We start from the raw sequence: 27,053 nt of genomic DNA on the forward strand, positions 1-27,053 counted from the left end.
CTGTACCGTATTCTGTGAACTCTGAAAGGCTTCGTGTGCCGAGGTCGACAGTGTATTAGTATACAATAAATTGAGCCTTTGGTCTCGGAACAATGAAAGACAGATAAAATGAGCGGGCAGCCTCAGACTGCCGTCAATGAGAAATACGATGAAACCGGTTCGAGAATGCATCCGATGCAAAGCACAGCGAAACATGCTCCAAGCGTGGAAAGACCTGAAAAATCACCGAGACATCCATTAGATGAATGAGTTACAATTTCTTGGGCATGACGAGCTACAAGGTGCAAAAGTTTCACGTGCCGACAAAGTGCGAGAGGTACGGCGGCAAAGTTGCCAAAAGTCCACGTGGTGCTTTGCAGCAGCATGCCATTGTCACGCAAACAGACAAAATGGCAGGACTGTGGCTTGAAGCGTGCAGGAGTCCAACCAGCGAGGCAGAAGCGTGCAGAGGCCCGGTCATCTAAAGCAAGCGATGGCCTGGCCAGCCATTACATATGATGGAAAGTCAGAACTTGTTTTTATTCCAGAAGGAATAAATCCCACTGCACTGGGAATGCACTGGTTCGATCAAGTGAACAAGGAAAATTACCTGGAGGACATCCCGAAAAACAAATGTCACCTCTGAACCACGAAAAAATGTGGAAAGAAAACATTTTTCTTTCAGGAAGATTCTGCGCCCTTCTAAAGAGCCGAGACGGTGGAGGAGTGGTGCAGAAACAAGTTTCCTGATTTCACCGCTGCTCAGGATTAGTTGTCAGACTCACCTGACCTCAAACCAATGGACTGTGCTGTTTGGAGTTATTTGGAAGGCAGCATTACCTGCTGCAAATCTGCAGGCCCTCGGGCATTCACTCGTGAAGGAATGGTTCAAAATTTCTGACGACTACTAGCGTGACGTGGTGGACACATTCTCCAAGAAGCTAAGGGTTTGTGTTGCAGCTAAAGGGGGAATTTCTTTAATGTGACATATATATATTGTTGTTTTGTTTATGTAGAATGCATAGCCAGAATATCTTTGCTTTTTCAAAAATTCTATATTTTGAATGACCCAACAGAGCTGCCCAAGAAATTTTGACGCACACGGTAGATGCATTTCATTGCGAAAAGGAGAAGCTGGCTCCAATTAAAGGTGCCAACACCTTTTAAACATCATATATTTAAAAAAAAAAACTCCAGTATTTACAGTATTCATTATCAGTGTGCAGATATTGTCCGAAAAAAAAAAATTCGATTGGGTGTATGCAAAACAAACCCCAACATGACGCCTCCAATGGGTCACCGAGGGGTCTCGTGCAATTCTGATGGTCTGTTGATGGCTTGCTGTGCCGATACACAGCACATGAACAATGCTAAATTACACATGGCCTTTGCACTGTCAATAATATGCAGCTGCGCAATCAGGGTTACCACACAGGATCGACACACTGGCTTTCTGGCTGTGGGCCAGCCAAGCCATTGGTTAAAAAGCACATGCTAGTCCAGAGTGTGCTATTTCAGGTTGCTCTTGCTGAGCATTTGAAGCATTTGCTACCAGAGTACATACTTCAAGCTGTGAGCAAACAAATATACTAGTTCTGCCGTAACGAATATTGTCTCGGATTTGGCTTTTTTTTTTTGGATTCGTTATAGCAGTAGAATGCTCATTGAAATGAAGCACGTCCAATCGAATTTATATTATTGAGATAGAAATTATACCAATGCTCAAGGTGCGCTTGGGCTGTCGCCATCACTGTGCTGTCTCATGCACAACACCATGTGCACTGCTCATGCGCCGTGTGTTGGCGGTCGTGTGATCTGCAGCAAATCCAAGGGCAAGCATGTGAGGGCGACAGCAAGAACAAGTTGTGAAGGCCGGTGCCCTGGTGCGTGTTTTCTTGTGCTCCTTGTGGCGGAGTTTAAATGACTTGCTGAGTTTGTGAGACATGGCATAGTGATACAGTAAAGGGCACAGCAGCACAAAATGCTCACAGCACAGTGCCTCTGGCAGCAGTCGTCACAATGCCACTGTGACACCAAGCGCTCACCAGTCATCAAGTTGACTGCTTATGTGTCTCTTTCAATGCATGGCACCGCACAAGTTTAGTTCGTAAATGGATGTTTACTGCAATTTAAACTGCTGATAAAACTACAGGCCTTATTTTAGGTAGTATTCTGATAACATGCTATTTGCATTTAATGCTTTGCCCATTGGACAAAATGCGACTTTTCCCCTTCATTGTGCTCATTGTATAAACAGTGCACTAGCGGATGAAGACTCACAGAGGAGAGGCACTCGTGTCCGTCTCTTCTTTCAGTCTTCCATCCGTTGATGGGCTGTTTTTGCAATAAATTACCAGCTGGCCTAGTCACACACCTTGCTTCATTATATACAATAATTCATTAGGTAAAGATCTGACCCAAACCTGTACAAGTGAAATGGGGCTCGCACTGCCCGACGACCTTCCAGACAGTTCGACGCCAGCTATGCCAGCAGCGAGGACGTCGAAGAACGCCTTTCCCTCCTGATCACCACCACTGCAGTCGCTCGAGAAGAACTTGCTCAACGATGGCCCTTCTTCGCTGACACCCCGCGAGGCATTTCGGTTCTCGGGCGACTCCACGGCAACAGGCTCTTGTGCGGGCATCGAGTAAGAGGGCGTTGGGCCTGTACAAAGAGAGGCAGATTGGTGGAATCTGACATTTGTGAACTGCTGGATTTTGCAAGTACTAATCTATGGGGTCAGAAGTTATGGGATAACAAGAAAAATTGATAAGAAGCGGTAAGCGACAGAACAAAGTATTAAAAACATAGCGTCAGCGATGACATTTCTCACTTGTCCCTTTTTCTGCGTTAATGCAGGCCCATACAACCATACACCCTAGAAAAAATATTGGCAAGCATCAGAAAGACAGCGGTATGCACTAGAGGTCAAAGATGCGCAGGTTATTTTCTTGGTGACATCAAGAGTAAAAAGCACAGTTACACTGGTCTTGTAATGCCTACAACAGATAACAGGTGGTTTATTAGAGCCATAGAACTGCTGTCAAAGGAAGGAATATGGACAGAACTGACACTTGGTGAGCGCACCCTCGTTGGTGTGCGTGTTCCAGTCAAAAGTGTTAGTGACAAGTCCCAAGGGGTGTTTATAAGGTTACGGTTACACACGAATGTTCCCAGTTTCGAAGACACAAGATGTTATCAGAAAATTTTTGCGCAGCCTCTCAGATGCAAGCTCTTTTACGACACTGTTTCGGGCCTTCTTTAACACAATGATATAGAGCGAAGTGGTACCTTCAACGGCTTCCTGCGCAATGACGGCAATCTCGTGTCCTTGAATGGAGCTGTCGCCGAGAGAGAAGTACACGGAAGAGTCCTCTGGCGGCTTCTCAGTAATGAGCGGTGCTTCTGGAACTACGTCCTCCAGGGCTGTGCCTGCCTTCTGCGCCATGTTCACTTCCGAGACGCTCTTCATCATGGGCGACGTGCTCACGGCCAGCGAATCGAAAAAGGAGCAGGCGGCCACATCTGTTGGCGTGTTGCTGAAGTACCGCTTCAGGTCTGCCTCCTTACCTGGATCGGAGTCCTGTATGGAGAGGCACGTGTAAAGTAAGTTATGGCAATGCCAACATTCATGGATGAAAGATCATAGGTATGCATACGCTTGCTCCACACCGATTTAGCAAGTGTGGAATAGAGCGTGAGTGACTGACAAAAGGTGTGCTAATGTGGGTATAAATAAGCAAGGGTGAGTTTGAGTGGATCTGAGTACGAACGTGCGTAAGTGTTGGTGCGTGTGAGCAGACATGCGTATGAGCATTAGTAGGTGCCAGTAAGTGTGAATGAAAACTAGCGTGAACACGACTGAGTGTTGGCGAATGTGCGTGGGCTTGAGTAACATTGTGAGTGAGTGCCGAAAAGCGAGTAGATGCGAGTGCGTGTGAAAATAATGGTGTCACACAGTCGATACACATTTTTGAAGTTGTAAAAGCTCTACCAGACACTTCTAAAACATAAGAGGATGGCATTTAAGAGTTATGAACGTTGGGAAACAATTACAGGTCATTTAAATTTGATACCAATGTTGGTCTCAAATGTCAGACCTAGTGTCTTTCGACATTATTGTGACGTCATGGCACAGAGGAAGATTTGCTGACGTTGCGTAGTAATAAGGTTAGGTGTTAAGGCGTCGTTCATTATAAAAATAAGAGTGCTTAGCGTGTTTCTCCTGACTACACTCATGCTTGGCAGGTTGAGCGTTCACAGGAATGGAAAGTGCCAGTATAACATTCTGCCATGATGCCCCTACCTCATGGGTACCTAAACTAAAACTGCTTCGTAGAAGCAAGTATTATAGTGAATTATTTAGGGAGTTCTGATGTACAGTATTTTCTCTGAGGTTTTGGAGGCCTTGGACTTTAACACATACAGAAAAAATTAGCATCGGCTGCATGGCGTGTCAGCGGCCTTGTAGCTGCGACGGGTGGCAAGATCATTGACAGTATGCTCGGGCGCGCAAGGCGAATTCTAGTTCGAATGCCATCTGCTGTGCTGTTCGCTTCAGGAGTGCCCGTTGCCGCTACAAGGTCGCATGACGTGAGGCCAACACTCGCACTATATTATTAAAAATTGCAAGGGTGTACAATCATTGTGTAATTAAACATGCCAATTCAGGGCTGACTAATGTGCATACTTTCATTTCCACTGTCACCAGTTTGTGCAACATTTGTGTAATTTTGGTTCGTACACTTAGGTCAGAGTTTGCATCACCTTTAGTGACCAGATGCGCAGCAGCATGACACTGCACTCTCGAGTGCAATGTGGGGGGGGGGGCAATGCACATGTGCGGTGTTCTGCATCAAAATTTCCCTGTCATGTATCATTCCGTGAGTCCAGCACCCTTAGACGTAGCACACAAACAGCAGGAAACTCAGAACAGCGAAGACTGTCAAGCAACACTTTCTTTTTAGGTCACAGTGACCTTTCAGTGACATTGCTGTTGCCAATTTCGCCTACTTCAGGAGCACGTCAGTAAAAACTTGCTTGAAGCAGGTACATGCATCTCTTGACTCTTGTATCTCTTCACCGTCAGAAGACTTCTAAAGGCAGGTTCTGAAACCGAGCCAAAACTTTTCCCAAACAGAATTTCCTTTTTGTAAATATTGACGCATTATTTGTAAAATGAGCTGAATTAATAAGCTTTAGGAAAGTTCAGCAGAATTGGCAAGCATGTTACCATTTGCACATATTTTTGACAAGAATCCCTTTCTAGACACCTAATAGAGGTTTCATAAAATTTAGTTAGATTTTTTTTTCTTTGCGTATCCCGTTCTTGCCATATTCAGTGAATTTCCAGCACTCTTAGACGTAGCACACAAACAGCAGGAAACTCAGAACAGCGAAGACTGTCAAGCAATACTTTCTTTTTAGGTCACAGTGACCTTTCAGTGACATTGCTGTTGCCAATTTCGCCTACTTCAGGTACATGTCAGTAAAAACTTGCTTGAAGCAGGTACATGCATCTCTTGACTCTTGCATCTCTTCACTGTCAGACTTCCAAAGGCAGGTTCTGAAACCGAGCCAAAACTTTTCCCATACAAAATTTCTTTTTTGTAAATATTGACGCATTATTTGTAAAATGAGCTGAATTCATAAGCTTTAGGAAAGTTCAGCAGAATTGGCAAGCATGTTGCAATTTGCACATATTTTTGACAAGAATCCCTTTCTAGACACCTAATAGAGGTTTCATAAAATTGAGTTAGATTTTTTTTTTTCTTTGCATATCCCGTTCTTGCCATTTTCAGTGAATTCGGGTGGTGAAATAGGTTTTCAGGTGATACAGCGTTATGTGTTGATGGCGGCTTGCAGCTTCTCAATCAGGGTGATAGTATCCTCTCATCTCATCTCACACTGCTGTTCTTGTTGTTGCTAGTTGTGTTTCACTATCACCGAAATTGGCATTAATTTTTCAGGTGCTGTCTACAAAGAATAGTGCCTCGACATACCATTTTAAGTGAGACATCAAGTGTGTTAAATTGTCGGCAGAAAGATAGTGATGACTCATTACAGTGACAAAAGGGAGCAAGGTTGGTTGTTGGCCTAAGAGGTGTCAAAACAACACCAAGGAAAATTCCAACACTATGACGCTTAAGAACGAATGGGTGAGTTAAAGGACAAAGTAGATAACACCCTTTGGAAACAACAGTGGCATAGAGAAATTGGGAAAAGATGACAGTGAAAAATAGGGTATGCAAGCCTTTTTTTTTTCCCCCACAAAGCACAGGCAATAATGATTATGATGCGACTGACGAATGCACAGAGCAGTCAGTGCAACACTTAACAAATGTAATCTAGAGGGGGGCTTAATCCTTTAAGGCGCCAATTATTTCTGTTGATTTAAAAACTTAATTTCACTGCAATCCTTACATCTTCAGAATTATAAAAAGCAAACAGCATTTTATGATAAGAAATAGGAATTTTATTATTGAAATAATAATTTTCAATTCTTTAATGAGTGCTGTCAATTATACACAATGTGGACTCCATGCAAAAACTCACTATAGGAACATCAGATAATTAGATATGAGAACATCAACTATTTCATGTCTAGCAGGCTTGAAAAGCACCTATCCAGCCACTTTAAAATTATGCCTAATGCAACACACTGTGAAAAGCAATGAAAGAAGTGAACCCCACTGCATAAATGACATACTCACACCGAGCAAAAATACCCAACTGTCCACCTTCTCCCTTGTTTTACCAAGACATCTTGCACATTTTATTCAAGCTTGCACAGCAATTCCAATCAGAAGTGTTTCTAGATGAATGCGACACATTTTAGATATCATTACTTCCATCAATGCTCTTGCTGTTGACGCACAATCTTGACGTACACAATTGTGTACACAGCACCTTAAAGAGTTAACGAGCTGCACCAAGCACACACTTTTGTTTTTTTTTGCACAGTCTAGAATCTAGCAGTGAATGACGTGAATGCAGCGCAAAGCACCAAAGTGCACGGAGATGGGTGTGTGGTAAGCAGAAAGCTGCGCAAACACACTAACCACACTTTAGTGCTTCTCACACTTTGGTACTCTGTGCAACAATCAAGTCATAAACATGAACTACCTCGCCTGAATCGCTATCCTAATCTGGCTGTGCTTTGATTCAAATCTGATTATTTCTTGTTTTAGTTTGTGTGATAGATCTCCTGATCCAGCGCTGATAACATTGCCTGTTGGCAGCAACTTCCGGCACCAAGAGGCAATTCTTGAAATGTCATTTAGGGACGGCACCTATGACTACCCACATGAAAATGGAGGCATAGATTCCAGCTGGAACGGAGCATTTCCAGCTGGATATCCAGCAGGAACCCCAATATCCAGCTGGAGGAGGTGCATTCCAGCTGTAAATTTAAGACTGGTCTGCTGGAAATGACATTTTCCAGCTGGAGTTGCATTTTTTCCAGCAGGATGATGACAATTCCAGCTGGCAACATTTCCAGCTGAAGCTAAGAAGTGCCTGTGGTAGCTGGAAACTGTTATTTCCAGCTGGCAGCTTTTCCAGTTGAAGCTGAAAAGTACTTACACCAGCTGGAGACTGCCATTTCCAGTTGGTTAAAATGCACTACAGCGGGAGCCTTAATGTCCGGCTGGAAATAACTCACCCAGCTGGGCCTAGACTGAGCATGCTCAGTGAAAACATTTACGAAGCAACAATGTGTTGAATATATAGGGTCATTTTTTTAGTCACACTATATTCCACACGGCTGATGTAACATGTGTATCTTAACATACCTAATAAACTTGGTATATTAACAGGCTGTAATAAACTTTTCACTGAAATTGTTATGGGAGGCTGTAATAGTGAAACTGAAGCTAGACAGTGTCCAGAGCATTCCTTTGATAGAGCAACTTCAAGAAATATGCACCTGAATTTAGTGGCAAAATACATAGGTGTTCTAGGTATCATTTTCCCATCCTGCCTGAAGAAAGGTAGCTGTGAAAATCTTTGGTAGACTGGAAATGCATTTGTCTCCACATTTTGGAATATCTTAAAATTGATTCAAAGTATTGTGCTGGTAATAACACGATTACTGATTTATAATTCACATCTAACATCCCCAACCATGATTAATTTATGAACAAAAAGCGTCCATTAATCTTAAACTCTGAATTCAATACTTCCTTGAAACACACAGGATGCACCAGAATTCGGTGTCGAATTTTGCTAATGTGTCCATATACTGAATACTGGGACCCAATGTCAGAAGCATGCAGGTAAAGACAACACAGGTATTCCCAATCAAATGGGCTTTATTGCACAATAAAAACATACCAATAACAAAACTGCTTCAACCCCCCCCCCCCAGGAAATGACATTAGCAACAAGAGATAATTAGTAGTAATACTATGCAGATTATATTGTCACGTAGTAGTGATGGTGAAGAAAACAGTCGCAAAACTGTGAATGACGAAACGGACTTTTTAGTGGGCACACTTGTGCCCACAAAAGCAAGTTGAACTCGAAGCACAATGATAAGCATGAGTTTACTTTTATACATGAGTCATCGAAGGTTCCAGAGTAATCTCTGGTGCCCGTGTGTCTTCCAGAAAGTACTAGACAATTCGCGTTGCTCATGCAATCAGATTACATCAGCGTCGGTAACAAAAGACAACGGATAGAAGCACCGATAACGTTCGAGAAACTTCCGATACATGCAGGCGCGTCCTGCGCCGAGCGATCATGTTTAACATTTGTTAGCCGGTGAAAGATAGACAAGTATCAATATACAACTCCACCAAGCACATAACCAAAATACTAAACTGTCCCTCTACATCCCTTTAAGTAAAAAGTTACATCAGAAATGTAGTGGATAATAAGCTCGATTAGTAACTGAAAAAAAAAAAAAAACTTTCCTACACCATTTTATTCTTGAAGCTTACTGAAAAAAAAAAATCTCTGGAATGTAATCTACGAAAAAATATCTAAAAAGATGACATGTTTCCTTCGTTTAAAAGTTCACATACAATGTTGTACACATCATATGACCACTCATAACTATTGACTAGGTCCCAAAAAGACTCTGTGCCTCCAGCACAAAGGTAAATGCATGAACAAGCATTCTCATTATTCTTAAACAACATCTGCCGTGTATGTTTCCTTGCAGCTTTTATGTGACTGCATGGTGTGATAGGCTCTGTAATGTAACTAAAAGACAAAACATAGACTTGCTCACGGCCTGTTTGGTCTCTGGAAAAAATTAATCTTCTGGCTTTTACGTAGCTCCCATTGGACAAGCAAACTGCAGTGCAGTCTATCTTCTTGTGCCTTAAGTACTTCTCCGAGGCAATCGTCGTGCCATTTAAAAGTATTCTTTTAAGTTCAACTGCGCCTTCACAGCTTTGCAGTTCTGCATATTTCTGAAGCAAACTGTCATCAAGTCGCTCAGGTTTTCCCAGAGGGATAATGCCACTGACACGACTTTCAGGAGTTTTTTCTGCACAAAGCTGCAAAGCCTTCTCACTGGCCACTGCTTTCACAGCAGACAAATTGTTCTGAAGAAGCAGGCATGTGGCAACTTGCAGGGCCACACCATTAGAGGATGTTACCAGCTTCAGTATTTTGCCCGAGTTAGTTTCAAAGGTGAAACAAGAATGGGCCCACAGGGGGCCAAAGAGTACGACAGACTTTGGTACATGGAGTAGTTGGTGAACATTGTAGGTCATGTTACTTGGCCCGTAAATAAACTGAACATGAACTACAAACTCAGTCAGTAGCTTTGTGCTTTCATTTATGTCGTGCTGCGAGACAGAGTCCTTCAGCAGAAGGAAAACACCAGCTACAAGTAGTGCCCAGTGGTCTAGATGGACTGAGCTCAAAAGTCCTGTTAAGCATGGGATGCTATAATAGAGCAGCCAGTATTGCCACTCGGATGCCCTTCCAATATTTTCTGAGCATCAACAATCTTGGTCGACGATTGATGCAGCCTGGCATCTTCACCGAGCATAGTCTCTCATGCGAGCTTAAATCACACATTATGGTCTCATCTATAGATGAGACCATAATGTGTGATTTAAGCTCGCATGCTATTTCAGGTTTCATAAAATTAGAACACTTATGTTTTGCAGTTCTTTTAGGTTGTATATGTGCTTGAAAGGGTACAATACAATACAAGCTTTTGCCACAGGGTTTGTAACTGCTTCTGCTTTGTGCACTGTTAACCGATGTGAACCTCTAGTTCGGTGCACATTACAGATGAATAAATATATGTTAAGATTTTACTAGGCAGGAGGAATAAATAAACTGGTAACTCTCGAATACAACCATGGAAACTGATTCGTTCTTGCTTCTTTATTATTATTTTTTTTTCTGTGTAACCCTTGACACAGCAGTATGATGACTTTCTCAGCAAATATAGATGCACTTTTGTGATTGGCGGCACACGTCATCAACATACATAGAGTGAAATCAGAAGTGAAGGCCTGCAAAAGACTGCTCAAGAGTGACTTCTAATATTTTTATTTTGGAATTCCACTAGTAAACTAACATCCAGATGAGCAAAGCTATTTCGAAACTTCTTTTTGCATTTTTCTCGGTGAGATGTGGATAATGGAAGCTGTAAGTGCCATGAAATCACGACAGGGTCCGCTCTGAATTCATAAGCTTGTGCCACGTTCTAGATGACATCATGTCAAAGCTAAGGCCACGAATGAATGGACTATTGTGTCGCGTAGCTGCTACGAAACGGACAAGCCCAGCTTAGCGGTCAACAAAATCTGAGATGACTGACTCACTGACATGATGCGGGGCATACAACATTTAGGATCGCAGAGTGGGCCATGTTTATGTCCTTCTGTGTTAATGCGAGTATTCTGTAATTGCGCTGCTGTATGTCAACCAGGCCCATCTCAGTTTTCAACAGTACTATCACAACATGAACGTCTTCCTTTATGAAAGATATGGTGTTGATGCTTACGTGTTTAGATAAACAAAAGAAAACGAATTTTTGAAACAACATAGTGACATGCATTAACAGTTGCTTTAGCTAATAGTTACCGCAAATGCGTGACACGGTTGAACAACACACAAAAACACATGCGACATACATACCGGAACGAAACACCATGCACAAATTCCTCGTACTCCATAACAGCAGGAGAGTTCCTTGGTCCCTAATAATCTCATAAACTAAAGATGGATCATGTGTAACACGCAAGCTAGTGTACGAAATGAAACAAAGATTACAACCGACATTCACAGCAACGTGCGCCCAAAGAATAATAAGATCGAAGTTCAAGCTTTCGGCCTATACACAACGAACCGTATGCTAGAAAAGAAACCTTGTAATACTTCGCAGCACTACATCACAGCATGCTGCAATCAAGCGAAATGCTCTCAAATTTTCAGCCAGTATTTCGAGGTCTACAGAGGTGAATCAGTAGCGCGTAGACACGTTACCTCCGAGTAGATGTCTGTTGTCTCTAGAGCCACTGTTTCCATCGGCGCCGAGTCATCTTTAGTGCCGTCTTCGACACCAGACTGCGGAGCTGCGTCAGAGTTTGTGCCGGTGTTCGCCGATTCGCCCCAGTCGGGAGCATCCGACGGCGGAGGGTGTGTTTCGGACATGGTGCCGGCAACTTGCCGTTCCCGCCTGCACAGTAGTCCAACTACTTTCGGGGTTTGATCGAAGTCTTCTTTTCAGTCGAACACGTGACCGTGCGAAATCTCTGCGAGCATTTTCGTGGCACAAATGATAATAAACAACAAGAGATGCAGCCGACAGCCGCAACACCTCTCTACTAACTACACGCTGGTTATATCGACGGGCGACGGTACGATAGCCTCAATGTTATTTTCACTGTGACGCTAAATGAAATATCTAGGCCGTCTACAGTAGATTGATGCAAGTAGTTACTTACAGACCAATGCAATAAAGCTAACTGGCCTCAGGGCTTTCATACAATTACTTATTAACATTTTTGTTAAGCAAGAACAAATTAGCCCTTCAAAATTGTCGTATCACTGTTTTCACGTCCCACGTCGAAATAGCATACTTTCATTCCGAAAACGGCCGGCTCGTGCTGTCTGCTAGCTGCTCGAGGCTTGTTTGGCGCTTGACTGACGCATTCAAAGCTCAGTAATGCTTTAAGGCTTTAAGCGCCCAGTTCATAACACAATAACGTCTAGAAAATAATAATTCTACGTAACTTGCAAACTAAGTATCCTTAATTGATCGCGCATCGGATTCCCGCAACGCCGGTGACGACAGTGCGATGTGTTTTGAAGGCAGCTGCAAGAATATCGTGACAGCTGCCTGAATCGTTAGGTAGTGTGCGTAGCATCACAGAGATGGAAGACGAAGCTGCTGTCATCTACGGGCTGGAACTTCAGGTATGTTGCTACAAGCGATTGGCAGAGGTGCCGGTGTAGCAGCCTTGACAATCGGCTCAAATGAGACTGCAGTGCCGTGTGTGTGAATGCGTTTCGACGACAGATTCGTTTCTTTTGCAGTCCCGATCCCTGGCAGCCTTGGCCGCCGAGACTGAGACAGTCTGTTTCCTCGTGGGCACTCAGTCGCTCAAGTGCGACAACCAGGTTGGTTTTCGTGGCGCGTCAGCGCCGGACCGCAGCTTCTATAATGGAACTAATTAACTACACAGCGCGGCATGTTGTTACCGTAATTGTTGTAGTACCTCCTATCAGTGGCGCGTACCCACTCTGGGAACTGGCCAGGGTTGTTGTTCAACATACCACACTGGACATTTTGTCGTCTTTATTTGCCGACACACACTGCGGAAAAGCTCGTTTTTGGTCATTCTGCAATGAATATATAATACATCATAACACGTACATAATCAGTTAACGCCTTGTTGGGTATACTCTCTTTGAGCTCATTACATTACAATATCAATGCCAACATTCGATCATCGATCTGGTATACAAACCGCAGCGACATGATCCACCCTGTGCATACGTCTGTGCTGAGCTCTTGTCGTGTATTGCTTCCATCAGATCCACGTTCTGGTCTACAACGAAGAGACCAACTCGTTGAACAAGGCAGTCTACATCCACAGCGCTGGCGAGCTCTGGCATCTGGCCTGCTCACCTACGGACAGAACCCTCTTCTCTTCCTGCTACAATGAAATCAGTGAGCATCGAGCCCCTGTTTCCTTTGGTCATGCTTCTTGCCTTGGCCTTGTGACACTCACAATCTAAGCTTTGGTGTTGAGAACGCTGGAATCTTGAAGAATGGAAAATCTTTAGAAGGCAATTGCATTGTGAATTAACAGTTTATGAAGTGCCCTGCATGAAAACAAAAGGCGAAAGAAAGAGTGCAAGTACTTCACTGGCGACACTAAGCAGCCCTTGACTTGACCAAGTCTTAACTGTGGTCCTCTTAGTCAATTCATGGTACAGTCAAACCTCAACAGTCGCATCCCACACAAAAATACCTCTGTTATATGTACCTGAAGTATGTTCGGAAATCCATTATAAGCATATACTAATTACATGCTAATATCGAAAAGAAACACTTCAAATTTACTCTGTTATACCCAATAATTTGTTATATCTGTGTTCATTATATCGAGGTACATGCTATGTGCGAGTAAGGATAATTAGTGACTGAACTAGGTAATCCAAATCCTTGAATTGTTTTCTCACGTAGTGTCTGTGTTTTCAGCCATAGCTTACATAGAGTTGACACCACAGTTTCTCGTGTATGTTGTCTCTCTCCGCTGCTCAGTTTCCCCAAGCATCTTGTCAATACCGTTTGCTCTGCGCAGCCAAAGCTGGGAAATGCGAGATGCAGGCTGCCATCTGGAAGCTGCCGGAGGTGCCATCCGTTGGTGACCTTTCGCCTCCCGACGACGGACTAGCGTCACTGCCACGACTCGGAAAGGTCACCCACCTTGACACCCTGAAGTATGGCACCGAAGTGCCCAGGTATGTGCTCCAGCCATTGATTGGTATTCTTGTCATGCATAGCATTTCGAGCTAAGCAACTAAGTGCGACCATAGAAGTCTCATATTGCACATTTCTTAGTGCGGTTGTTCTCGACATGCAGCATTTCCTACGAAATAACTACGTCTTATATTACAATTACAACTGATGGACGCAAGTTTACGTCAAATCACACAATTACTTGGGCATATTTGTGCTTATAGTAGCCGACGTATTATGTTTCAGTAACAAGCGCAGGTGATGCACTGTGACCAGCGTTTGCAGAGACATATCACTCCGCTTGTTTGGTGATTAATAGGTTCAGATCTCCTACGACTTTCATGCAACGAATGCGTCATATTTTGCGACGCTAGAGACTTACTTTTACATCAAATTACATGGCGCATGCCTACATAACTGTCTTTCATATATGGCTCACTATTTTTTGGTTGCGAATGTGAGCAGTAAGAGGTCTCTAGTCTTCATAGTGTGACTTGCTACGCGTGAAACCATAGTAAATCATTTAGTATTAAATGGGTGTGTCTGAATGGTTGAATCTCTGAATTAGATACGAATAAGCAAGAAAAATTACCACTGGATATTGAATCAAATGTTGTGCGCGCATGTGCTCATTTCTAAACGAAGCGAAATGTAATGTTTGCCGGGGATTCGCCACCGGATTTCCGGTCAACTGAGGAACTTGTAAATGAGAAACAACTGATATCAGTTGGCTGGTGCATACCATGCCAGTGACAGTGATGAAACATGGGAACACCAAATCACGAGATGCATGTACTGTGTTGTGTTTGTTGAAGGCAAGATGACAAATTTGTATTTCAGACTGCCTGAAAGTCGGGCATTTTTATGAATGACTGGAAATTATGAGCAGAAGTTATTTTGCCCACAAATTCATTAAAAAACTGCTGCCACTGCACAATAACGGTGCTTATCCTGCAGCAAATCATTCTGAGCAGTTCTCACTTTTATCAGTCTCTCTCTCCCTCAAAATTCCAGTAAATGTCACAATGGCTTGTAATTCGAACAGAAATGAATGTTAAATAACATTGAACAGTAAGTTATCAAATTTGCATTAAGCACAGACTATTCAATTGGCATTAGAAATTTCCTATTGAAATTAAACGGTAGCGCTTTTTCCTCATTCTAATTTTTCTGCACTACAGCGCTGCTGCTGTAATAAAGGTTATGGGCAAATAATAATCTCATTCTTAGAAGCATCATTTTGGCACACAGGTTTCTACAAGATTCACTATTTTGTGAAGTCCCACTGTACCAAAGTCTCAATGCACCGAGTACCATTGTGCAATGAAATACACTTTCATGGATCAGGAAAATTCTCTCCCTACTATAATTTACATCAACTAGCCATCTGCGAAATGCACAAAAGGGACAGAACATGGTCACTTTGGACATTTTCTTGCACATCACTTTTATCAAAACGCAAAATGCGATTAATTTTGTGAACGGCAGCACAACACAATGACAAAAAAGACCACGCCCATACTTTTTTTCTTTTTTTGATGTTGTGTCCCTAGTTCCAAAATGTCTAGAATGCTTGGCTCAGGCTTACTTCCCGAAAGGTGCGTTGCCATTCATGCGAGTGCCATCTCCTTCGTGCAGGGTGTTATGGGAGCCCACGGAGGGCCGCAAGTTGGTCTCTCTGGTCAACAACAATCTCCTCATGTTCGACCTCGCATCGGCAGGCTCATCAGCTTCGGTACAAACCACTTCTCTCGTTTCTGTGGGACAGGGTGGGTCAGCTCAGCTGGACAAGCATTTGTCATCCATAGATATGTTACACAAATGTTGTGAAAACAGACCTCTGTCTGAATTATTCATGGTGATTATGAACAGCACACTTTTGTGCATATGTTTTCTTTTGTCTCGCATAATTGCGCTATAGAATGTTTCGACGAGGAAAACTTGTCATCAGGGCCCTGATAAACACAAGGTGGCCTACCGTTGACCACTTCCCTACATTCACACATGAAAATGCAGCAGCTCAGCCACTAGACCACTAAACTTTGCAGGAAAGCTGAGCTCTCAATAGCAGGAGGTGCTGCTGTGCAAATAGCAAAAGCGCAATTCAGTACATCAGAGAGGAATAGGAACTGAAAGAAAAAGCGTACAGCGGCACAAAGCATTCCAGCTAGTAAAAGGAAGCTTGTCTAGAGGACTTTATATTCTGTGGTTCCATCTATTGAGCGATGTTCTGCCAAGAAAAGAAGTTGCTGCCATGGCAAAGACAAATTCCCTTGTCGAAACGGTCCAGCGACATATCAACCACTGTTCATCACTAGCACAGCGCGAGGGGTGATATATTAAGCTGTGCTCGTGTTACTCAGATGCATGGTTGAGTGCATCAGTGTTTATCTGGAAATGGTACATGACAGAATAGTTTGGATGCAGTTTCATATTGGCGGCTCCTTCGAGCAGCACTGAAACTGCTTGACTTCAGGAAACAACTGGTGCAGGATAGAAAAGTGAGCAAGTCTGATGCACATTCATGGCAGGTAGTGTAAACGGGGAAGAAAAAAAAAAGACAAAGGACAAGCGCTGTTCCATCTCCTCTTTTTCTGCCTATTCGGGGCCGTATTCTCGGGTGATCACTTTCAGGGTTACCTTCACTTTCGCCAGATTTCTTGCAACTAGCGCCAGACACATCAGTCTCAACAAGCGACAGCATTCTTGTCACAGTGCCGGGAACCTGGTCGCCTGTGGATGCCAATGCGTCTGGCCATGCAAAATCTCGCAAAAGTGAAAGCATCCCCGAAAGCGATCAGCCGAGAATACCACACCTGCTTGCACTATTCACTATGATTAAAGAGTCGGCTGCACGCAGATTCAGTTCCTCTATGCAGTGATGTTATCAAGTGCACTGTTCCCTCCAGCTGACCGGGTGCATCACAGTGGAGCTCAAGGGCAACCCCAAGCTCACCTGTGCTGCCTGGAATCCCCACCAGAGCTGCACCCTTGTGGCCGCAGCCGTGGACACCGGAATCAAGGCTTTCGATTTGCGCTCCATGCAGTAAGTGAACTGCCTTGTTTTATGTTGTACACCTAAATTGTGTGTACCATTCTAAAACTTAGTTTGTGATTGCATTGCCAACATTTCAACAAAGCAGCAAATCTAGGTCCTTGTATGGTTTGTCTACATAGACAAGTATGCACTGCAAGTTTTCCGACAACTCTCTGCTAAACGTATTTCAAAGAGCAAGCTGTGCTTTCACACATACAACCGCACTTGGATATGCTCAGTTAAAGAGTTGATTGAAGAAAACCACGTTACTTCGTCAAGAAGCAACAGTCTTTGAAAGGAAAAGTTAAGCCAAACCGGAGTCGGTTAGTGGTTATAGGAATGCAAGGTTGTCGCAGGAAACAATTCAACACAAACAGCGTCAGTTGATGCTGGCACATTGTTGCAAACAACCCTGCAGGCAAGTGTGGCAGATCGAAGGGGCTCATGGACAGGTTGTTCGGGAGCTAGACTTCAACCCAAACCGTCAGTACTTCCTCGCCAGCTGTGGAGACGACTGCCTGGCCAAGTTCTGGGATGTCCGGAATCCCACTGCGCCGGCGGTCACACTGAGTGACCACTCCCACTGGTAAGAAAAAACGGCAGAGAAAATGCCTCTGTCCTTACGACCTTATCAGTACACGTGCTACTCAAGCTGTTAATGCGGAACTACTGGCTCTTGTCAGCTGCTGCAGCACGCCTAGTAGCATGTCAATTCCAGCAGAAGGCAACACCCATTTGCCGTATTCCCAAAGGATCATGGCCTTCTGGCTCGTTAGCATGAAATGTTGGGCTTCTGCTAAAAAATGAAGAGTAAAATATCGGCATGTGTATTCCCAGCACGAGAAGGAAAAAAAAAAACATTTTCATATTGCCATGAAGTCCCAAATAAATAAAATTGCTTTGTTTTGAAGCCATACCACGAGATAGATTTTACATAACAAATGCACCATATTCCCACAAAGTTGCACGACCCTTCAGCAAAAAGCAGCTATGAAAGCGGGTGACTGTCCAGAACAATTCTGAAGCTTTGGTTAGCGCCAGTAGCGGTGTCAGGCTGTTTTGGTGAAAATTTGAACATTGTTGCATGCACTTGAGCATGTTAAACATGTTCTTTTTTTTTTTTTTAGTTTCTGAGAACTAGTTGAAACTGCCGTATTAGTTGACACTTCAACATTCAAGTCATGCTCGGACACCACAGGCAGTCCGAAGTAAAAAAGCAATGCAGAGGATATCATCAGTGAAGGTGTGCCTCACTGCTTACTCAAAGTCCTACTATTCTAACGGATGCACTTCCTGTTTTTTCAGGGTCTGGAGCGTGCGGTACAACCACTTTCACGACCAGCTCGTGCTGACTTCGAGCAGCGACTCACGGGTAATCCTGTCGCGCGTCGCATCCGTGTCGTCCGAGCCCTTTGGCCACCTCGTGGACGACGAAGAGGAGGGCGGCGATGAGCACAAGGAAAAGTGAGGCCGTGTTTCTTACTTGTGTACAGTTCTTGGTATGCAAACATCTTGCAGCAACAGATCGACTGAGAAATGGCCATCACAAAGTGAACTACACAACCAATGCAATCTTCCAGTACTAACCCGTGGGGTTTGGAACTTGCAGGATAACAGAGACCCGAAAGAAAACGAAGGACTGTGCAACAAGTGTTAGGGCAAAAAATTTATAGGCATAGAGTTCAGAGGTAGAGACGAAGGTAGCATAGATTAGATAGCAAATTGGAGTTGGGCACGTCGTAGATAACCAGCGGTTTATCAATGCAACGAATTAAGGCAGCCAAGGGCGTTAAGAGATTAGATCCGTGTGATGCGATTAGGAAATTTGTAGGTACAGGATGGGGTCATGGGACAAGAATAACATTCCTTTTTGATGTGAAGCTCGTGTAACTCAAATCCATTTTGCGTGTGTACCATTTCGCACATAAGAAAGCGTTATCACACCACGTTGTAAGGGGCAAGTAAGCTTTTTTTTTTTCTTTGGCCGATATCTTTGCGTGACACAGGGTTATTTCGACATCCACTTAACACAACACAATTTCAAGAGCTCATTTACATGAACATCCTATTTGCAGGAAATGCGAAAAAGATGGCGTGATAGCCACGTACGAGGAGCATGAGGACAGCGTCTACGCCGTGCACTGGTCGGCGGCCGATCCTTGGCTCTTCGCTTCTCTCAGCTACGACGGGCGGCTAGTACTCAACCGAGTTCCGCGCACCGAGAAGTACAGAATCCTTCTCTGACAGCGCCCAACATTCCTCTCTTTTTCGTTTGGATGTTCGCAATAAATGTAAGAATTTTTATGGTTTGCCACACCGGGTTGTGTGCTGAATGGGTGACACCTTTGGACCTTGTGTAAGGCATAGCTGGATTTTCCTAGAAAAGAAAAAAATCGGCAGACTGAAGCAATTTTTCTGGTTTCCAACTCGTCTGCTGCAACAGCAGCGGGCGGCTCTTGCACCTGACACCACTGTCTGCCGAAGAACAACTTTGTTAAAATGCACAAAACCCCACATGAATTGACAAGTCTGGGATAACTGGTTTGGGTATTTTCTATTTAGACATATTTACAGCGTTGAGCCCCATCTTTTTCGTGTTGTGTTCCTGTTTTGCCAGCGCTGCAAATTCATATGTCAAAGTCCCCAGCGTGTGTCATAAGTGTGTGGTAACACAGTGGTCAGCTTGCCAAACGCCCAACTTAACAATGCCACAGGGGCACAAATTCAATTCCCGGGGTAGTGGTGTGCAAAGTTTCGCTTTCGAAGACAAGGTCTTTTCAGCTGATTTCAGATGGATTTGGTGTATCTGGTTATCTTGTAACCACCTCTATAAAAAAAAAGTTGCAGTGGCTTAGCTCGGCTATGCCAGGATATACGTAGCGTTAGCAAAGGTTCAGCTGATTATTCTTAGCTTTCCTGGTTGTCTAGATTGTCAAGGATTAGCTTGATTGTCATGCTAACTGCTGCTCCAATGACACACACACGGTATACGTATTATGTGGCACATGTACATTTATTTTTGCTCAACGTCACGTTGCTTCTCTATTGCCACAAAGACTGCTCGGTGATCAGTGAAGTAACACGCTGCCGTCTCTACCGCTAATTGCCAGGCAACTACTTCGGGATCCAATGAGTCAAGCTTCTCCGTTCTTCTGCGCTGTTGAGCAGCATTAACGCTCTCCTTCTCCATGGCTATACCACACTGGCAAACGCCAGTCAGAAGCGCAGCGGCTCCAGCGCAGTGTCAGACGGCGACTGCACAGCGAGCGCGCGCCGGCGCCAGTGCGTCTACCACGGCTACGACGTCACTCCTCTGGAATGCGCAGACCGGCGGTGGTGAGTCGCGTGCGGCGGCGGCGGAGTGCACGAGAGGTGCCGGCTCCGGTGGCTCCGGTGCGCAAGCCGTGTGACATCACTGATCCTTGCGCATGTGCAGCACGGCTCTTGATGTGCCGCGCGAAACGGGCTTGGCTAGGCCAGTGTAGCTAACGCTACAAAATGCACCGATGATTATGATGCGAAATTTGAGCACAGCTCTATACGTGCTTTCATTTCGCGATATATTGGCTGGCGCGAACAATGCCTCGTGCAGCACATTCCAAACAGCCGCCACAGACAGACCTCTGCTCATGCAACGCTTTGTTTCCATAAATACGACGCACACTACTCTGGCGCCATCTCGTAGCCATCGTCGCCGCAGAGTCCGTTTTGCACGACACTACGCTTTTCTTCTCACACTTTCGCCATACCTTCTCCCCCGCTGTTCTCCCCTTGCGCTTTTTTGCTATAGCCATCTTTCATCTCCCGCTGCGCTCTGCATTCACTGTCATCCTTTGCTCTGCTCATTCGCTCGGTTACGATGCAGACGCTCGCCACAGGAACAGGTGCCTAAGAGCTGCGCTCCAAAAAATTAGGGGTTAGGTGACTTGTAGGTTTATGAACAAGAAAGTACTAGTATTAAATGATACCTCATCATGCCGAGAACTCTTAGCAGTAGCGAGCAATACGAGTTTAATTAGCCGTAAACAAGGTGAGATGCGAACCTGTGTCGCTGTTGCCTTCTGAGGGCATATTCTGTAAGAGCCTACCTAGTGGACTGTCCATTGTCGTTAATTGGCTCCAGCTGCACAAGTGAGAAGGAACCAGCCAGTCTCTTTCTCCCTCGTGCAGCTGGAGCCAGTCGACGACAGCCGAAATGGACAGTCCACTAGGTGGACTCTTACAGAACAGCCCCCCCCCCCCTGCTGTGCCACCGTGAAGTGCCATCTAACCTAACTGCCGCGCCCTCCACCAGATGGCAAGGAGTGCCCGAGTTTGGCAGTGGAACAGTCGACAAGCTCGATGCGTGTGAAGCTCGTCTCACAAAAGCATGTGCCGGCCACGCCAAGAGGTCAGCCAAACCTCGGGAAGCCAGTCTTGGCCAAATGCGCGACTTGTATCCTGCCCACCAGGAGCGGCAGGACATCAATCAGCATTTGGAGGCCCTGGAGCAGAACAGATTCAACCAACACAGATGTGTGGCTGCTGAAACTTCTGAAGAATACAGGCATCTCCTACGTTGCAGGGCGGCCAAGGAGACCTGATGAGGGTCGACGTAATTGCACGTGAATTAAGATATGAAGGATAGGATAGGAATAAACTTTATTTGTCCAACGGTTATGGCTGTTGGTGCCCGGGGCTAGGCTGCCAGGGGTCCATCGCCGGAGAAAAATCTTCCGAGATCCTCGGCAATGGCCCTGGCCCGCTGAGGAGGGCGGCTTGCCATCTCTCAGCGAGGCGCCCCGCTTCAGAGGGTCCTGCTGTTGTTTTCCCCCTTCCTCTTGGTCCTTCTTCCCCATGGCGTTGGCATTCCCAAAGCATACGGGCCATATCAGCCCGTTCGTGCTCGCAGCCGGGCGACGGGTGCAACGTGGGCCACAGGCGGTGCAGGTGGTAGGGGTTGGTGAAAGTGCCCGTCTGCAAATGCCTCAGGTCGACTGCCTAGGACCTGTCCAGCCGTCCGTGGGGTTGTGGATATTTCTTACGTTCTTTCCTGTTGTGACCAAGAACCTCTCGGTACGAGGCCGGAAACTCCTCGATATCGCGGTCGGCGTCCCCGTGGCGCCCAGCTCCAGTCCGCCGTGATTTGGGTTGTGTTGGTAACTCCTCCGCTGGGGCGCCGCACACAACGGCGGCGGCTGCCCTCTGGGTGATCGCGTCGTGGCGGGTAAGTTGTCTCGCAATGAGATGGGCGCGCTCGTTGTGGTTAAGATATGAAAAACACACATAATTAGACATATAATCAATATTTCATCGTCAAGTCATTTAAACCACCATGTACGTCGACCTTGTCAGCCTTAGTGTCGACACTTAGCTTACCGTTTCTTTTCTTCGTCAAATGGCGAGGGTGACCACCTGGGGTTAAAAGAACCCCAGATGGTCAAAATAATTTCAAGCCTCCCACAACAGCATTCCTCAGAACGCATGTCTTGCTCTGGGGTGTTAAACTCGATAGTTTGATTGTGATTCTGCTATGATGGAAGCAGCAACACGAAGCTTTGTTGCACAGAATTGATTTATTTACATAGTGCTGTGTTTGATAATTAAAAATACAAATAATTCCTATGCACAGTGCCGCCTAGATGGTCCACTTCGTGGTCCTTGTCTCAACGGACTCTACCAGGCCCTTTCCCAGGATGCTGAAGTCCTCCAAGATGGCCTCCACATTGGGTACCATCATGTCGTTACCCTTGAGCATGTAGCCTCCAATATGGGACACCTGCATTTGCCAAAATATTTAATTGGTATGCATCTTCTGCAGAAGACTCAGAGAACAGGATAAGAAGCACCGACAAGGCATTTCCTGTTGCGCATATTTTATTCATTTATGCATGTACCGCTATGAATGGACATTACATAGGGGGCGAAGGAGCAGGGATTAACTCCTTGCAGTCATTCTGGTCAGATGTCTCATGCACTTTGGACAACAAGCAGGAAGAGCTCTCGTGAGAAGAAATGCGTAGTAAGTGAATTATTTCAGAAAATTTTCTTTGTTCCTGAGGCTCTCGTACAGTTTACCGCCAGCGTCGCACAGTGGGTGGCCAAAACAGGAACTGTTTTATAAAGGGTTTAAATCATTATTTCTTCACTGCTTGCAGACTAAGATGTTTGCTGGCTGTCTGAAGCGGAACGTATTCCTCCTCAGAAATAAAATATCATATTCAATAAACTCACGCGCGTGTGCTCTCTTCATAATACGCAAGCGACGAGAACACCACCTTCGGTGCTGTGCAGACGAAGAAGAAACGCATACACCTTTATGTGTGCCTCTAAAATGTGCTCTCCTTCTATGGATATGCCGTGAAGTACAATTATCAATAATTGAACAAGTTTCTGAAAACATGCCACAACAAAAACAAAGGAAAATCTAGCACGGGCATGTGTCGGGCGCTTCCCAACATTTGACTGGAACCAATATTTCTTGCTTGTCAGAAGGCCACCAACGCGTGACCACAAATTGTTAATTATTACTTGTTAATCCTTCAGTGACTATGGTGGTAAGAACAGCTTACCTTCAGTGGCTGTGGTACAAAGGCATTTGGCTTCCATAGGACGGCCACTAGGTTGCCCCCGTAGCGGTCGTAGAAAAAGAGGGCCAGTTGTCCATATGCATCCTGGAAATCAATGCACCAATTGCTCTTATATCTGCGATACTCTATCGCATTCACTTCATAAGTCGAACATATGGGCTCGTGACTTGTACCACAATGCACATGGCTCCGTACTATGAAGCAGCCTGTTTGCCACTGGGGCCAGTGACGCAGAAACCACTGCAATAATCCACACACTAGAGATGACACTGCACCTTTGTGCTTCAGTTAAACTATCCTTTTGTGAAATCGAAAGTAACACTGCTAACGTGACAGTTAATTCTCTACATGCAAAAATTCCTCGGGACATGCTCACTTCTCACAGCACGCAGATGTGTTGCACAACTGGCCACAAAAATTTACGGGACATGAAATTTGTAAAAAAAAAAAAAAATCTCATCTGCTGAGCCTGGGCACATAGCCATGAATTCAAAGTTTCAATCTATAGTGGTTGTTACAAACTGCACAATTTATTTTTTATCAAATTAGGAGCATTATGCCTTAGCAGAGCAGAAATTCTCATTTGTCTCTTGAAACCTCTGAACCGTAAACCATTCTGGCCTATTGTACATGGCTCACAACATGTACTGAGAGTTGCACTGGCAGTAGAAGAGTGTTAGCTAGCACTGTACCTCGAGAGCCCGTATGTAGCGTGACACAATGTCAAAAGCGACTACTGGTAGGACATCGCCCTTGAATGGCCTCAGGGCAGTCTTGAAGGTGCAGTCAACAGCCATGTGAGAGGTGGGCACTCGCTTCTCGTCCAGGTGGATGATCACGTCATACGGGTCGAGAGGTGGCCGGAAAATTTGCTGCGCACGAGATTCGAACGAATTAAAAGCACGCACTATCTCAACGCAGAAAAATAGCTCTGTTTGGTGGCCACCGAAATTATTAGGACAAAATCTGTAGCGTTTTAACAGGTTTCAAACTCAGGAGTCTCTCTGAAACGCTACTAAGATCACCGTACGCCTGCGTAAGATGAAGGTGTGCTGGAAGACATATCTCAAAATAAAATCTTGACCATGCCAATGCTAAGAGTAGGGTGCAGAATGGGCACCTGCACTAGTCACTCAACAGAGTGGCGTTTTAGCCATAGTGCTACCATTCTGCTGCAAGCACTACCGATGCCATCTGTCATTGCCTGTATGTCGTTTACCAGATGTGCACTGTTGCGGGGAAGTGCTAGCAGTAATATAGTAACGGTAGAATGAGACTCTGCTTGAAAACATGAGGTCATGGGCCTGATTCCCTACCTTCGCATTGAATTTTCAGTTTCGAAGCGAATTCGAACAATAAAAACCAAGTGCCAATCGAATCGAATATTTTTGGAAAATTTTTTGTGTATGAACACTATTGGTTTTGCAAAAATGCAATTTTTTTTTCACCACCTAGAGTTACGTGGAAAAAAATAAAAAAAGTTTATTGCACAGCAACTAACGTACACGAAAATTACGCTTTGTGGTCAACAAAATTATTTAGTACCACACTTTTGCTTGACAGTATAATAACTGCATGACACATCTGTGCAAGACCCCTACTACGTGTCACAATTCCTTCAGACACCGAAAAGAGCTGGTCACTGTACACACTAGTGTCTGGTATCGGCAGGTATCTCGCAAGCTGAGTCAATAGTGGGCGCCATACTTACACCAACCAGTGAAAATTACTGCCACAAGCAAGTGAAAATTGCTGCCGGTTGATGAGCTTATCAGTCTTTCCACAGTGCTGACGTGGAAGGAGCCTCTTCAGAAGTTTTCGTTGTTGAGGACATATCTGAGTTCTGTGGTGTTGAAATGTTCCTTGCTTCTACTAAAGCCAGGTTTTTAATCCCGTTCGCCATTACTCAAGCACCCTCAACTACTTTGGAACGAGATGTCAAAACACTGCCAAGCATGCTACTTGTTCAAATTTCTCCTTTAGAAATTATGTTTTTAGGCACTTAAGACAGGTCAGTAGCAGATACAGAGGTGTCCACCTGGCGACTAGTGTTTTCTAGATGCATGAAGAGGCAGCACTGTGTGGGTACTTGAGCTGATAGTGTTGAGTAGCCATACACACCAGAAGAGGCCCCCGTGACAGTGCCCCCTTCTTAGTTTTATTATGCTTCACAGCACGGCAAGTATGCTTCACCGCATAACGAGCTGTACTGCGGCGAAGCCGACTTGACCTGACAATGGAAGTCATTTTAGGGGGTTCGAATATTTCGAGTAGTAAATGTGTCTTTCGAATCGAATACTAACCGATTCAAATCGAATATTCACACACCTCTAGTCAAAACACAGACACCTATGTTTCAGTGCTTATAAGCCCATACAGGCAGTGTGAGTATGAGATCAAATGCAGGGGGGTGATATTCGCTTGACAGAGCGGATGCCAAGGAAAGAGCAATGCAACATAAGGCAGCAGGGTGACTAGATGGAGCGTTCACATAAGAAAATCTGCAGGTGCAGGGAGGACTCTGCTTACAGTGGGACGTTTGACAGAGGCTTCCGTCTTGCAGTGGGCTTAAAGATAGGCAGGGGAGGATGAAGGCAATGAAAACCAGTAGGTAAAAAATCAGTTTGCATCATGGCGCTACGGTGTTGCCTATAGCAAAGGTGAACACATTGGGGACATAATATCGATTGGCTAATCGAGTGCTAATCAACTGAGAGGAGGGAGTGGCAGTGCCAGAAGACCTCTGAGCAGTTAGGGGGAACGCCGAGAGATGGCGCAGGTGTTGTGCGGTTGCTGAACCGAGCACGAGGTGGAAATACTGGGACTGTTGGGTGCAGTGTGTTTGGAGCTTTATAATAAAAAGTGGTAATCGAAGTATAGGCTCGTCGTCGATCCCAACACAACGATCACCAATTCTCACCTTGACATCAGCTTCGAAGGGACACAGGACTTGCCCCTCCAGTACACGAAGCGACTCCCTCGCCAGGGCTGTCAGGCGTCGCAATATTTGTCCTGTCGGGGAGTGCCGCGTCCACAGCGATGAATGCCGCCCATCCAGAGGAGTCGCAATAAACATCGGGGGCAACGTTGACCTCTGGTTGACAAAGGTAGAGTGCAACTCCGCCACTTGGTCCTCTGTGTTGCCACAGCAAATATGTGCACAGTGTAACAACGTCTTGTGAGTCAACTTCTTCCCCAGCACAAGCTCTTCATCATGGGGAGCTAAGCCAGTATATTTAATTACTGTATTTACTCGCATAATGAACGCACCCCCAACTTTAGTCGTCGAAATTAGTATTTTTTTTTCTCCTGCGTAATAAACACACCCTGAACTTGCTGCCGTGAAGTAGGAGAGACACAGTACGATTCGGCGTCCGATATGGCGTCCGGCGGGTACGGTTGTATCGGATGCTGAATCGTTCTGTGTGTCTCCTACTTTTATTGCGATGCAATCATACGGACACTTTGTCGTCGGCGCCGACGATAGCAGCTCTATCTCCTGCGTTCGAGGGAGGAAACGCGTCG

At 45.0% G+C, this 27,053-nt stretch overlaps 3 protein-coding genes across 3 annotated transcripts in view; 1 reads left to right on the forward strand and 2 right to left on the reverse strand.

Annotated features, from left to right (window-relative positions):
- Nucleotides 1-11,881, reverse strand: part of LOC119466649 (trafficking protein particle complex subunit 12) — a 35,836-nt gene extending 23,955 nt beyond the window's left edge. The window contains exons 1-3 of the mRNA XM_037727168.2: nucleotides 11,438-11,881; nucleotides 3,272-3,563; nucleotides 2,403-2,644 (exon numbers count right to left, since the gene is read on the reverse strand). Of these exons, the coding sequence (XP_037583096.1) occupies nucleotides 2,403-2,644; nucleotides 3,272-3,563; nucleotides 11,438-11,605 (702 nt within the window). The 5' untranslated portion in view covers nucleotides 11,606-11,881. The remainder of the gene's footprint in view (nucleotides 1-2,402; nucleotides 2,645-3,271; nucleotides 3,564-11,437) is intronic.
- Nucleotides 11,882-12,060: 179 nt separating this feature from the next.
- LOC119466651 (EARP-interacting protein homolog) lies at nucleotides 12,061-19,273 on the forward strand. The gene is made up of 9 exons (XM_037727169.2): nucleotides 12,061-12,370; nucleotides 12,491-12,574; nucleotides 12,992-13,127; nucleotides 13,765-13,924; nucleotides 15,561-15,657; nucleotides 16,832-16,968; nucleotides 17,378-17,545; nucleotides 18,265-18,423; nucleotides 19,035-19,273. The coding sequence occupies exons 1-9, from the start codon at nucleotides 12,329-12,331 to the stop codon at nucleotides 19,201-19,203; spliced, it is 1,152 nt and encodes a 383-aa protein (XP_037583097.1). The 5' UTR covers nucleotides 12,061-12,328; the 3' UTR covers nucleotides 19,204-19,273.
- A 3,222-nt stretch (nucleotides 19,274-22,495) lies between these two features.
- Nucleotides 22,496-27,053, reverse strand: part of LOC119431118 (nucleolar protein 6) — a 50,239-nt gene continuing 45,681 nt past the window's right edge. The window contains exons 19-22 of the mRNA XM_037698592.2: nucleotides 26,449-26,663; nucleotides 24,221-24,400; nucleotides 23,511-23,612; nucleotides 22,496-22,717 (exon numbers count right to left, since the gene is read on the reverse strand). Coding sequence (XP_037554520.1) covers nucleotides 22,577-22,717; nucleotides 23,511-23,612; nucleotides 24,221-24,400; nucleotides 26,449-26,663 — 638 coding nt within the window. The 3' untranslated portion in view covers nucleotides 22,496-22,576. The remainder of the gene's footprint in view (nucleotides 22,718-23,510; nucleotides 23,613-24,220; nucleotides 24,401-26,448; nucleotides 26,664-27,053) is intronic.

Source organism: Dermacentor silvarum, chromosome 10 (assembly GCF_013339745.2).
Source record: "Dermacentor silvarum isolate Dsil-2018 chromosome 10, BIME_Dsil_1.4, whole genome shotgun sequence".
NCBI lineage: Eukaryota > Metazoa > Arthropoda > Arachnida > Ixodida > Ixodidae > Dermacentor > Dermacentor silvarum.